At 41.1% G+C, this 11,067-nt stretch overlaps 1 protein-coding gene across 3 annotated transcripts in view; it reads left to right on the top strand.

Annotated features, from left to right (window-relative positions):
• LOC138060038 (polyunsaturated fatty acid 5-lipoxygenase-like) overlaps positions 1–11,067 on the top strand; it is a 38,371-nt gene continuing 27,304 nt past the window's right edge. Inside the window, exons 1-4 of one of the 3 annotated variants that reach the window (XM_068905719.1) lie at positions 1–145; positions 8,725–8,884; positions 10,095–10,175; positions 10,622–10,690. In XM_068905719.1, coding sequence (XP_068761820.1) covers positions 8,814–8,884; positions 10,095–10,175; positions 10,622–10,690 — 221 coding nt within the window. In that variant the 5' untranslated portion in view covers positions 1–145; positions 8,725–8,813. Of the gene's footprint in view, positions 339–8,724; positions 8,885–10,094; positions 10,176–10,621; positions 10,691–11,067 lie in introns of all 3 variants that reach the window. The other 2 variants (XM_068905720.1, XM_068905718.1) reach the window with 2 other exon arrangements.

Here is an 11,067-nt window from a genome sequence, read left to right as displayed (position 1 = left end):
ATGTCACATAAAATCAAATTCAAGCCTGGGCCTAATTTGATTGGATTGTCTGGAAAGTTATTTTTCTTGTGATTATTTATTTTACAAAGTTCTTTCTTTGCGTTCGTGAGCAAAAAACGTTGAGCAACCAATCAACACAAAGAAGGTACGTGGAGGAAGTTTTAAAGGCCTTGCGTAAGTAGCAAGATGTTCAAGTGCGATTGTCATCAGTATTAACTTCAGTTTGACGTCCACTGGTAACAATTTGCCAGTTTCGCCTTTTAAGTAGCTTTAAGTTTGAGCTGTGAGCTCGTTAGGCAAATTGTAGAGCAGGAAACAAGCAAAAGCTGAGCGGCAGGGTAAGTATCTAGAAGGATATATGTTAAGAAGAAGTGTTTAAGGTCCTTTCTCATAACTTTCAGCTGATTTAATTGTGCCTAATGTTATCGAGTTTTGCTTCATGACTACCTTTTATAATTACCGTGAGCACGACCAAATTCCAACTGGGATGAGGGTTTGGAACCTCTTCCAAATGCCCACAATAAACTACACCAAGAACGGTGGCTTTCAGTGTAAATTATGATTGAAGATTGTTGGTTGCAAATGCTGCGAAACCCTGAACCGCTCCTTTGCGACAGATATTGGACTATTAACGAGCAAAAGCCGAGCATCACTCGCAAATCATACTGATTTAGACCCACAAAACGTGTTGTTCGTATTCTCTGGGGTTTTTTAGACTCGAATGTTTTGGCAATTTTTTGGTAAAGTTCTCAGACATCTGCATCTAGCCAAACGCAGTCATGATCATTCATTTTATTATGTTCGGAACTGAATCGTGGATCTTCCAACAACGTTGGAGCACTATTGCGACATGGTCTAAAGAACTCTAAATACTATAATATTTTATTCTTTTCAAATGTCTCTGCATGGTTACTAGATGAACTGTTTTTTCGGTATGGCAATTAAGAAGGACACAACCTTCCATCTGTCTTACGATTAGTTGGATCAATTGAGTCTCTGACCGAGGAGTAAATCTTGCTGGATGTAAAACAGGAATTGTTAACTTAAGCGTGAACAAATTTTAAGTCAAAGGAACCTTTTCACTATACTATGTACATGTGAAGCCCACGCATATCCGGAATACGACCATTAATTAACAGTTAGGATTCCGTTTTCCGTGGAATTTACATGCATCCGGTTCTTTGTGGACATAATCGCAAAATATGCGATCTCTCAGGCTTCAGATGTGTGCAAAGGGAGGTCTTAGTCTTCTAGGAACATTTATGAACACTGAGGGACGTCGTGTATCTTCCTAAAGGAGCAGCGAATCCCAGCGATAATGGCTCTAGTGTCACCGGCTAGCGATAAGAGTTCATTTCCCTTGCTAGCCTAGCGATCGTTAATGAAAATTGTTTCAAACCAGATAGTTGATCTTTCTGTTTACTGCTGGACGTCATTTTGTAAACGAGAAAAACAACCAGAAGACATAAAAAAAAAAAAATGAAAAATTCGAAAATCTAAAGTTGGATCCTGACTCGAACTTGACTCGCGACGTGAATTTTCTAATTTTAAATTTACTCTGACCGAATAACTCAGTATAACAGGTACATGGAGAAGCTAGTTCCTCTATAGGTTGAGATGAATTAACGCAATGGCCAAAAGAACCCCTTTGTCCACCAGATTTTATTGCTGCGAAGCTGGGGAGCGAGCGAGCAGCAACATAATCTGGATTGAGTATGTAAGCTTCGAAAAATTCTCGGATTCCCCCGTTTTTGACCAGAATGCATTGCATTTAACCAGAATACACAGCGCCACAAAAACGTAAATAAATAACGAGCCGTCGTGAGTCTTCTTGCTTTTGATGATAAAGGAGAGTGGTGTTGTTCTGCTTTCTCATTTTGGGTCGTGTATGACTTTCACATCCCTCGTTTTCATTCCAGTCACATGTAGCCTGATTCTCAGACGGTCCAGGTCGCTCGTGTCACACACTCACGAGCGACCTGGACCGTCTGAGAATCAGGCTAAGTCACATGTGTATTGCTTTTTTTGCAGACAATTCTGACATCGGAACTGTCATCGTTTGGCGTAGTTACGCCTCGTTCGAAAAAAAAAGGAAAGGAAAGGAACTTTATTTAAGTGTCTAGTCGTTCTAGCACTGGAGCACTAATCAGGGACACTGTAAAATGAAATTAACAAGTGAACGCAAATCAAGTCAAATTTTGGTCTTTGAGGAGAGGGGGAACCGGAGTACCCGGAGAAAACCTCTCGGTGCAGAGTAGAGAACCAAACAAACTCAACCCACATATAACGCCGAGTCCAGGAATCGAACCCGGGCCACATTGGTGGGAGGCGAGTGCTCTCACCACTGCGCCAGCCCTGCACCCAAATTCCAGAATTCCAGAATCATTAGAAGAACTGTGATGAAATCGTCGTTAGTCAAACTCCTAGCCGGAATGATTACTGAAAAAACTACGATGAAACCTCAAAGCGATTTATTTTCAAACGTGCTGTGATTCAGGCCGTAGCATTACAGTATGTTGCCCAGTTTCCGGCCACTTTACATTGCATTCTCTACAACTTCTCTTCAGTACACGCTAAATTTCTAAGATTTCGTTTAAAGATTGTCCATTTACTTTACTTACCTTTAAAAAGTACACTGCTTGACAGACGTGTTCAAGTATAATTGAAATAATGCCATTTTTCGTAACAGTATATTCACCGAGATGAAGTCGAGGTCAATATTCACCGATAATCACTGAACCTGAGGCGAATAATTGTTTTAGTATAAATACACAGGTGATTATTTCAAAAAAGAGAAAAAAAAAACATTTCATCGCGAAATCATCTTCACTTACAGTGGCAAAACGACTACTAGTGGCAGCCGCTTTGTCCGTCAAGGTGATTATCGGCTGATAATCCGAGATAGCGAGCCAATGAGCGCGCGCGATTTTGTATAATCACTTGTTGTGTATATATAACAATTATTTCATGAGCCCGAGCTGGATATGAAGTGATAAAATAACCAACAAGCGCGTAGCGCGAGTTGGTTATAATCACTTCATATCCAACAAGGGCGAATGGAATAATTGTTTTAGTAAATTCTCAAACCGGGTTTTGCCGCCGATTTTTATTTCCACAATTTTACAAAGCGTCCGGAAAGAGCATCTTGGTGCACTATTCTCCATATGACGTAAAACTTCGACTATTGGCTCATAGTCGGAGTTTTTTAGCAAATCAAAAAGTTAGAAATGCAATAGTCGGAGCTGAAAATTTACTAAAAGAAAAATAGACCATTTTCATAAATGGCGACCTCCTTTACATTCTTTTGTATTTATGTTAATTAGGCCTACTGCCCTCATTTTGAAACAAAAATTCTTGTCAAATTTGCTCTTCGGAGCGAGGCTAGAAAGGCTTATTAGCATTAAAACAAAAAATTATTTTATCAGGCCGCCATTTTGAAAGAGGTCTGTCTGTGATGCCGAGGAAGAACATCGTCACTTTTTCCGCCCCAATCCTCTCGCGGCTTCTCCGCTCGCACGACACTTAACAAAAGAGCCTGCTTGCAGGCTAAATATTTTAACGTTTTGTGAAAACGAAGAAGCTTAGTGACCGTTCTCTGGGTGACTTAAGGAAAGTGGTTTCTCAGAGTTGAGGGGTTGGAAAAACTCAAAGGAACTGAAGGGGGATGTACATTTTAGTAAGGGCTGTTCGTGAATCAACAAATATATCTCAACAAATATATCACAAATCATCAAATAGCACGACATAAAGTTTTCAAGCGCTACATTTTAAACTTCTCGGGTCTCTGCAATCGTAATAAATAGGTTTGGGGCAAAAAGACCATTTAGTGACCGGAAACTGGCAGAGCAGGGTTAAATCGCCGCTAAGAGTTTAACTCTTGAAATTCCAGAACAACGCAACTCTAGAACGTGACAGCGACGACAGCTTTCCTAATCACATTCATCTTTTTTTTAAGTCCCTTAAAAAATTATCTTTATTTTTGGTATTTTTAAGAACAGTGCCTACTATTGTTATTGCGCATACGTTCTGCGCATCTCGAGATACTCGGACAGCGGTTCAAAACTATGCGGACAAAGCAGAACTTAGCAAGTGCTCTTGGTCTCCAAAAAGAAAACTGGGGCTAACGACGCATTTTTCAGAGATAATTAAGCTTCAAATTAGAAAAGAACGCCATACATTGCTTTGTATTTTAAAACCTTTTACAAATACTGTTGATTAATTATCTTCAAAAAACGCGTGGTTACCCCCAATTTTCTTTTTGGATTTCAATAAAACTTGTTAAGATCTGCTTTTCCCGCGCAAAAATACCTTTGCATTAGTAGGCACCGTCCTTAAGTTGAAACGAGGCATTTGCTTTCATGCGATATCTTTGGTGTGCGGTGAAAAGCGTAAATTACTAACTGTTTGCAGTTTAAATCTTGCTCAAATTGATGAAATTTCTCTAAATTGTGCAGTTTCACGACCAAAAAGCACGCCCAAACCATCAATTGGCGGCTGAAATGTTCGTTAATCTTTCGGAATTCTCAGGGTAACGAAAATTGCCGCAAATAAAATTCGTTTTGTCCGGAAGCTGGGCAACATACTGTGTGGTTCTTCAGACATTTGTCGATGAGTACCAGGACAGACCTTAGGTATAAGAATTTCGCTTTTTTCTGCATACAATTTAGACATCTGAAGAATCTTTTGATTACCGTGATCTGGTACAAAGAGAGTTTGAATTGTCTTGATTTCTCATTTTACATCGTGCACGAATTTCAGATGAGTGGCTTTATTTTTGGGGCATACGGTTGGCTCAATGGGCTGGCATTGTTCCCCGAATGGCGCCCAATGTTAAGCCCCGTTGGGCTGGGTTAGTTACCGGATGGGTGACCATCTAGTGATAACCATTGCCGTACGCTCCAAAAGTTCACTCAGCTTTCCATCCATTCGTGGTGGGTAAAATGAGTACCAGTACTACTGGGGACAAGTTGTGTATTCAACGGTATAGGACTTGCGCCCACCCCTGCCATGAGTTGCGGCAGATGCCGCAAGTTATGGTAGAAGCATTGTAAAAGGAGCCTTCGGGTTGCCTTCGACTGCGGTCGACCACTTGTCTTGTTGTTGTTGGCTTTATTTTCTTTCCCTTTACATTTCCTCCACTTCACCACGGTATGGAAAGGGGGTAGTCCGGGTTAAACTTCGGCACATTGACGATACTTTCATTTCCCTCAACAAACTAAAAGAAGTCCCATCAACAAAATGTACCGCAGCATTACTATCTATTAGATACACTAGTACAAAACCTCGCATAGTGCCGAAGTGGACGTACGACTCAGTTGGGTGAGTCACTGAAGGTGACATGATTGCGGAGGGAATCATTTTGGGTTTTTTTTTCAGGGTACAGGGTTTTTAGGGTACTTCTTGTCACGATTGCATCTTAAACAGTTGTATTGCGAAGATTCTACACTGTTTGGGGATTGTTTGAAGGGATGCCCATCCACAGTGCCTACACTGCTAATATTAACTGACGTTTAGACAGGGAGACCACAGCAGATCAACCGAATATAGTGGACCCAATAAGATAAAAAAAATATACATATTAAACTGAAAAAAAAAACCAGATAAAAACAACAGGTCAATTGACGATAGAGGGTACGAGCTATGTTAAATTCAACGCATTTAGCTTTCCATTGAAATATCTTTATTGAAGGACTGAGAAAACTACCCAACGCAACAGATGAGTTAGGTTCTCCACGTTCGTTCCGTAAAACTACTTATGCCCCTGAAGCATGATGGGGTCATTACGTGTATCACACAATGCATGCGTTACTACATCCCTCCTTTTCTTAGATACCGTGACTGGCCGACTAAAAAAGATAAGACCGAACATGACACTAACAAAGTTCAAATTTTGATACCTTCTGAAACAAATCTTAACAGTCCGTGATAAACATTCGAGCTCGAGTGTTCTCATAACAGCTCGCTAAGTACTCAGTAACAATTCTGAAAACAGTTCATATTTTCTCGATTAATCCTCTCGGTGGACGGATCGTTAGCTTGGGTCTGGAAGTACTGAGCCGCGCGGGTGCCATGGGATGCGATCGCGATCTTCTCGTCTCTTCCGTTTGATGAGGACGTCTCGATCGTGACGGATAGGGTATCGTTGCGGCCGATGTTGGGAGTGTCGACATCTCGAATCGGCATCTGCGGAATGCTATAGAACATGGAAACATTTCGTATTACCTTGGATCCATCTCCCCGTTGGGCGGTGACCATAGTCCCTTCCTGTTCTGTGACCACGAGGGGAGTCGGGACATACGGAGTCGACAACTTAGTTAACCGGGGTTGTTTCACGAGAACAGTGTCTCCTTTGTCAATGGGGTTGCCTCAGCGTGCTGCCGTTTCATGATCTTTTTAGCTTCGGTATCACGCTTACGCACGGTACTATCATCAGGATGAATGGAAGACTCAGACTTCCGATATCTTCGTCCGCTGATCGCGACCAAACAAGAGACAATGTAAAGTCAAACCAGTGGTGGTATGAGGAGTACAGCGGTATGTTCGCAGGAACTGATGCATGGCGTAGATCCAGCTTTGCCCTTGGATTTGCCTTCATCAGGTTTCAACCGGTCCGTTGGCCTTGGGCCAGAGGTGTGTTATCTTGCATACGATGTCTATCGCCGCAGGTCTTGGGAAAACCTTTCCATGCCTGACTGTTAAATGGCGGACCACTGTCCCTTTTGACTACCTCGGGATGTCCATAGGTGCAGGTCAGGTGCTCTGAGTGTTTTTCAGACAACCGATTCCATCGCTGAGGCCGAGATACTTTGCAAGAAGTTTCTCTGGGGCCGAGGTTTGTGGATCTGTCTGTTTCTACCTCTGGACTGCCAGTGACTCGTTTGCTTAACTGAATAAACGCTGGAGTAATTATTATCGTTTGATATCTGGCGTGATTGTCTCTCAGAAGCTTCCATCGCGTGTAATAGTAGCAGCGTACGGGCAAGAGTTATCTACTTCAGCGAGAAGTTTCGTACGTAATTTCTGAGAAGCACAATTGCCAATGATGTGATCGAGGATAAAATCGTCAATACTTTCGGCCGGAAAGTCACATAGAGCTGCTATCTGGCGAAGGCGAGTTGCAAACCGCCTAACGGTTTTAGGCGGCTGTTAGTGTTCCAAACGAAGCGATAAAGCGAAGGAAAACATCCTCGCACACTTTGAACATAACACGACGACCACTGAGTTCGGTTTGGTATCGTCAGGGATGACAAACAAAGATAAACAAAGACTCGTTGTCAAACAGAACTTAAACTGTCGCCGACTGTCGCATGGCCGACAAAAATATAACGATTTGTATGGGAATCCCGATAAATAAAAATTGCGGTTGACAAACTACAGGTAAAAATTTATTTGCGTAAGTAATGTTATACCTTGAAGGCTTGATAAATACAGTTACGATCGCAAACAGCCTACTACGTACAAAGTCCTATTAAAGCTCCCCCAAAACTAATGAATGCGCAATAGTTTGTTCACTACGGCTTTCATACTCCCATCTTTCAACGCCTTCCGGCTTCGCGAATGTCAGTTTTGAAGTTTGTCAACACGAAGGAGGCGTGACTGTGATTGGACGCTTGAGTCAATGCAGTCATGTCGGGAGACCCAGGGGAATAAAGAAATTTTCGGTTGACAAACTACGGTCTGCCACCCCGGTAAGGCTCACTTTGTTATCAACGGTCGAAGGCGTGGCCACTTTGGTGTGGACTGCGGCGTATCTTTGGAAAGCTGTTTTCCTGCAATATTACCGTCTGAGATCGCTCACAGGACTGCCATTGCGCTGCGCTGATGGTGGATTGAAATGAAAGTTCAATCTTTATCAATTGATTGTGATGCGGAATTGTGACCGTGGGAACATTTTATCCAGGAATATTTGACTCAAATTGGTGGCACTTGAGAATTTAGTGTCCAGCCTTGGGATTTTATTATAACCGTTGACAACCACGAAATTGAGAAATGGCTCAAATCGCGTCGGATCTGGGAAAAAACCACACCGGAAGGAAGTTACCTGCAATGGCAATAAGGTTAGCCTTTTTAATTGAGACTTTTTTCATATAATTATCTTCTTAAGCTTTTTATCGTGATTCCCATACAAATCCTTAAATCTTTGTCAGCCATGCTCACAGTGAGCTTGGGGCACCTGTGGTTAAGGAATGCGAGGATGTTTCCCATCGCTTCATGATCGTTTCGTTTGCAACACCAGCAGCCGCCTGACGTCGCTGGCAGGGCTTCGATTGCGCGGCTAGCGGATTGAAATGAAAGAAAAACCTTTGCTCTTGAATTCTACGGTGGAATTGTCAATTTGATGGGCTCCTGAGAATTTGAGCCTTCACTCTTGGTATTTTATTATGACCTTTGATAACCGAGGAACAAGGCATAGGACTTGCGAGTCGACTGGTTTGAAACAACAAAATTGAAGAAAAATAAGAAACAAATAAATAAGTAACAATTAACATAGGAAAATGGGAAAAAAATTTCATTGTATTTTCGGATACCTCACAGAGGGTATGGATGGGATTACTGATAGCTGAGAATTGTTGATGTGTTTCTTAACTGCTAGCCGAGAAATGGTAAAAAATTTAGCTGATAGCTGAGATTCCTCCTCACAGGATGACCAAAGCACAAATTAGTTAAATTAAAGCACCCTTAAACTTTTTGTCATAAGCTTTGGAACTGTTTTCTGAATGATAGATACACGGACTGACTGCATACAGCGGAGAGACGCGTGATCCCCTGACATTGTAAAGGTTGCAGCAAGTCAACAGATTTCACCTTCAGTTATGGACAACAAGATTCTGTTTGCAGTGATAGCCTGCTTAATCGCTGGTTTGGTACCGGTTTTATATTTCCGGTAGGATTTATTTATTTATTTATTTATTTATTTATTTATTTATTCCTTATTAGTGAGCTTTAACTCAGTTTTTCATACAACATTGAATACTGCTAACCCCACCTTTGTGCGAACGTCATCCAACTTCAGTACTTTTTCAGAAGTTTTTCTGGAAGCACTTTGATGTGGTCGATTACCATGGCTACCAACTTTTACATTGTTTGCAGTTTTTTTTTCCAGAAAATGAAATAATCTCATTTTTAAATGAAGGAAATTTATTTTTCCTACAGTTACTTTTATGGTTTTAGATCACATAAGGTTTTTTTGTAAGTTTGATTACCTTCTATTCAATTTTTCCACCTTATTGAAGTTTTTTGGGAAATCACGTTCTCATTAGGAGCCATTCATAACCCATTACTTCATTAATCGTATACTGCGCCATAAGCAGTTGGGCAAAGTTCCCCACACATCGATGTAAATTATTCCTGAAAAGACTCGAGAGGAGGGGATAATAATAAGATATTTGATTTGAAATGAAATCTAAGACGACGGATTCAAGATGGCCGCCATTTGGCAATCATGACGTAAATATGTGCCCCGTCATATGACGTTATCTCTTTTCGTCGCGGATCTCAGAGGAAACAACCTACGATGTGAAATTCATACTCCAAGTGCTACTATTGTAGCTTAAATGGTTTCGAAGTTATAAACAGGGACCGCAGGATTCCGCCACCTCCTTACCCCCACGAGATAGGGTTAACTTTTTGTCAGCATAGTAAACTGCAAAGTACCGTGTACGAAAAATGCTGTATGTATACATCAACTACAACTTTATTTTTATGTAATTGTGCAAACCTATTAGAATTTGTCCACCGGCCCGAGTGTAGCGGAGCTAATCGAGTCGGGTGGAACAATAACAGGAATTATACATACATGTATATAAATGTTCAGTGGGAATACCAGTATATGCAGGATCCGTGAAAGATCTAATCAGCCAAAAATAAACCGGGAAGTGAATAACTGCAAGGCTGATCTGACTGCGTTAAAAACTTAACACAACAGCAACATGATAGATGATAATGATCGATAGCCTCTTAGCATAATCAAGGGTTAGTCTCTAAGGGCATATTCTTGTGAGACTAGGTTGAAATCTTCAGGTTCTGCAAGAATTATACTCCAAACTTCAAATCAGTTCCTAGTACCCCTAATAAAACAATTTAATTTATTATAGTTTGTCTGCTGAGAGCGAGGCTGTTGTCAAAGAGCTTGAGACCTTGCCACCAGAAGTGGAGAAATATTTCAAGAAAGTTCTGTAAGTACTGTTGTTCGAGATTTCGACGCCAGAAAAGTAGCTGATTCATTAATTTCAAGGAGGACAAAATTAGAAGGCTTCTTAGGCTGTGTGTTCTTTGTTTTCTGTATATAGAGCAATTTCTATGACATTCTATTTTGACTGGAGTAACTTTCGAAATCCTTCCGTCCAAGATAAATGAAAGGTCGACTCTTTTGATTGATGGCTGGGAAATATTTGGGATTCTAATAAGGTTGATGATGATGACGATAGGCTAGAGTTGTGGTACTGAAGCAAGCAATCGCGATGCTGATGGTGCAAGTGATAGTGGTATAGCTTGCATAGCAAAGGGCTAGCACAAGAACTTAAAAATCTAAGTGTGAAATGTTCACGTTGTACATGAACTCCAAACTTCTACTCAATTTGTTGAGTGTATCATTTTATAAAACATTTTGATTTATTTCTAGTTTATTTGCTGACCACGAAACTGATGGCAAAGAGCTCGACAGTCTGTGGTCAGACGTGGAGAAATTTATGTAAGTCCTATTCCTCGAGATTTCGAAATGTAGTTATGCCTATTCATAAGGAGGAAGGCTTCTTGGGTTTTGCATTTTTAACGGAAGTTAATGAAAAATTACATTTATGGCGGCAAAGTCGGTCACCGCCAGAAACCAATATCTGGCTAAAATTGAAATGTCATTCAAGGACAATCCTAAGATCTTCTGGAGCTATCACAAAGCTTTCCTCGGCGGCCGATCAGGTGCGAACTCGGTAATCTCTTATAATGGTGTAGCTGCTGAAAAACCAGAACAGAAAGCGGAGCTTCTTAACAACTATTTTTGCTCCGTATTTCTCCCGGCTACCCCTGATGTAAACATCACGCCATCGCATAATTCACTAACCGATATGGAAA

The sequence above is a fragment of the Montipora capricornis genome, chromosome 8 (genome assembly GCF_036669925.1).
Source record: "Montipora capricornis isolate CH-2021 chromosome 8, ASM3666992v2, whole genome shotgun sequence".
Lineage (NCBI taxonomy): Eukaryota > Metazoa > Cnidaria > Anthozoa > Scleractinia > Acroporidae > Montipora > Montipora capricornis.
This window is presented reverse-complemented; position numbering and strand designations above follow the sequence as displayed.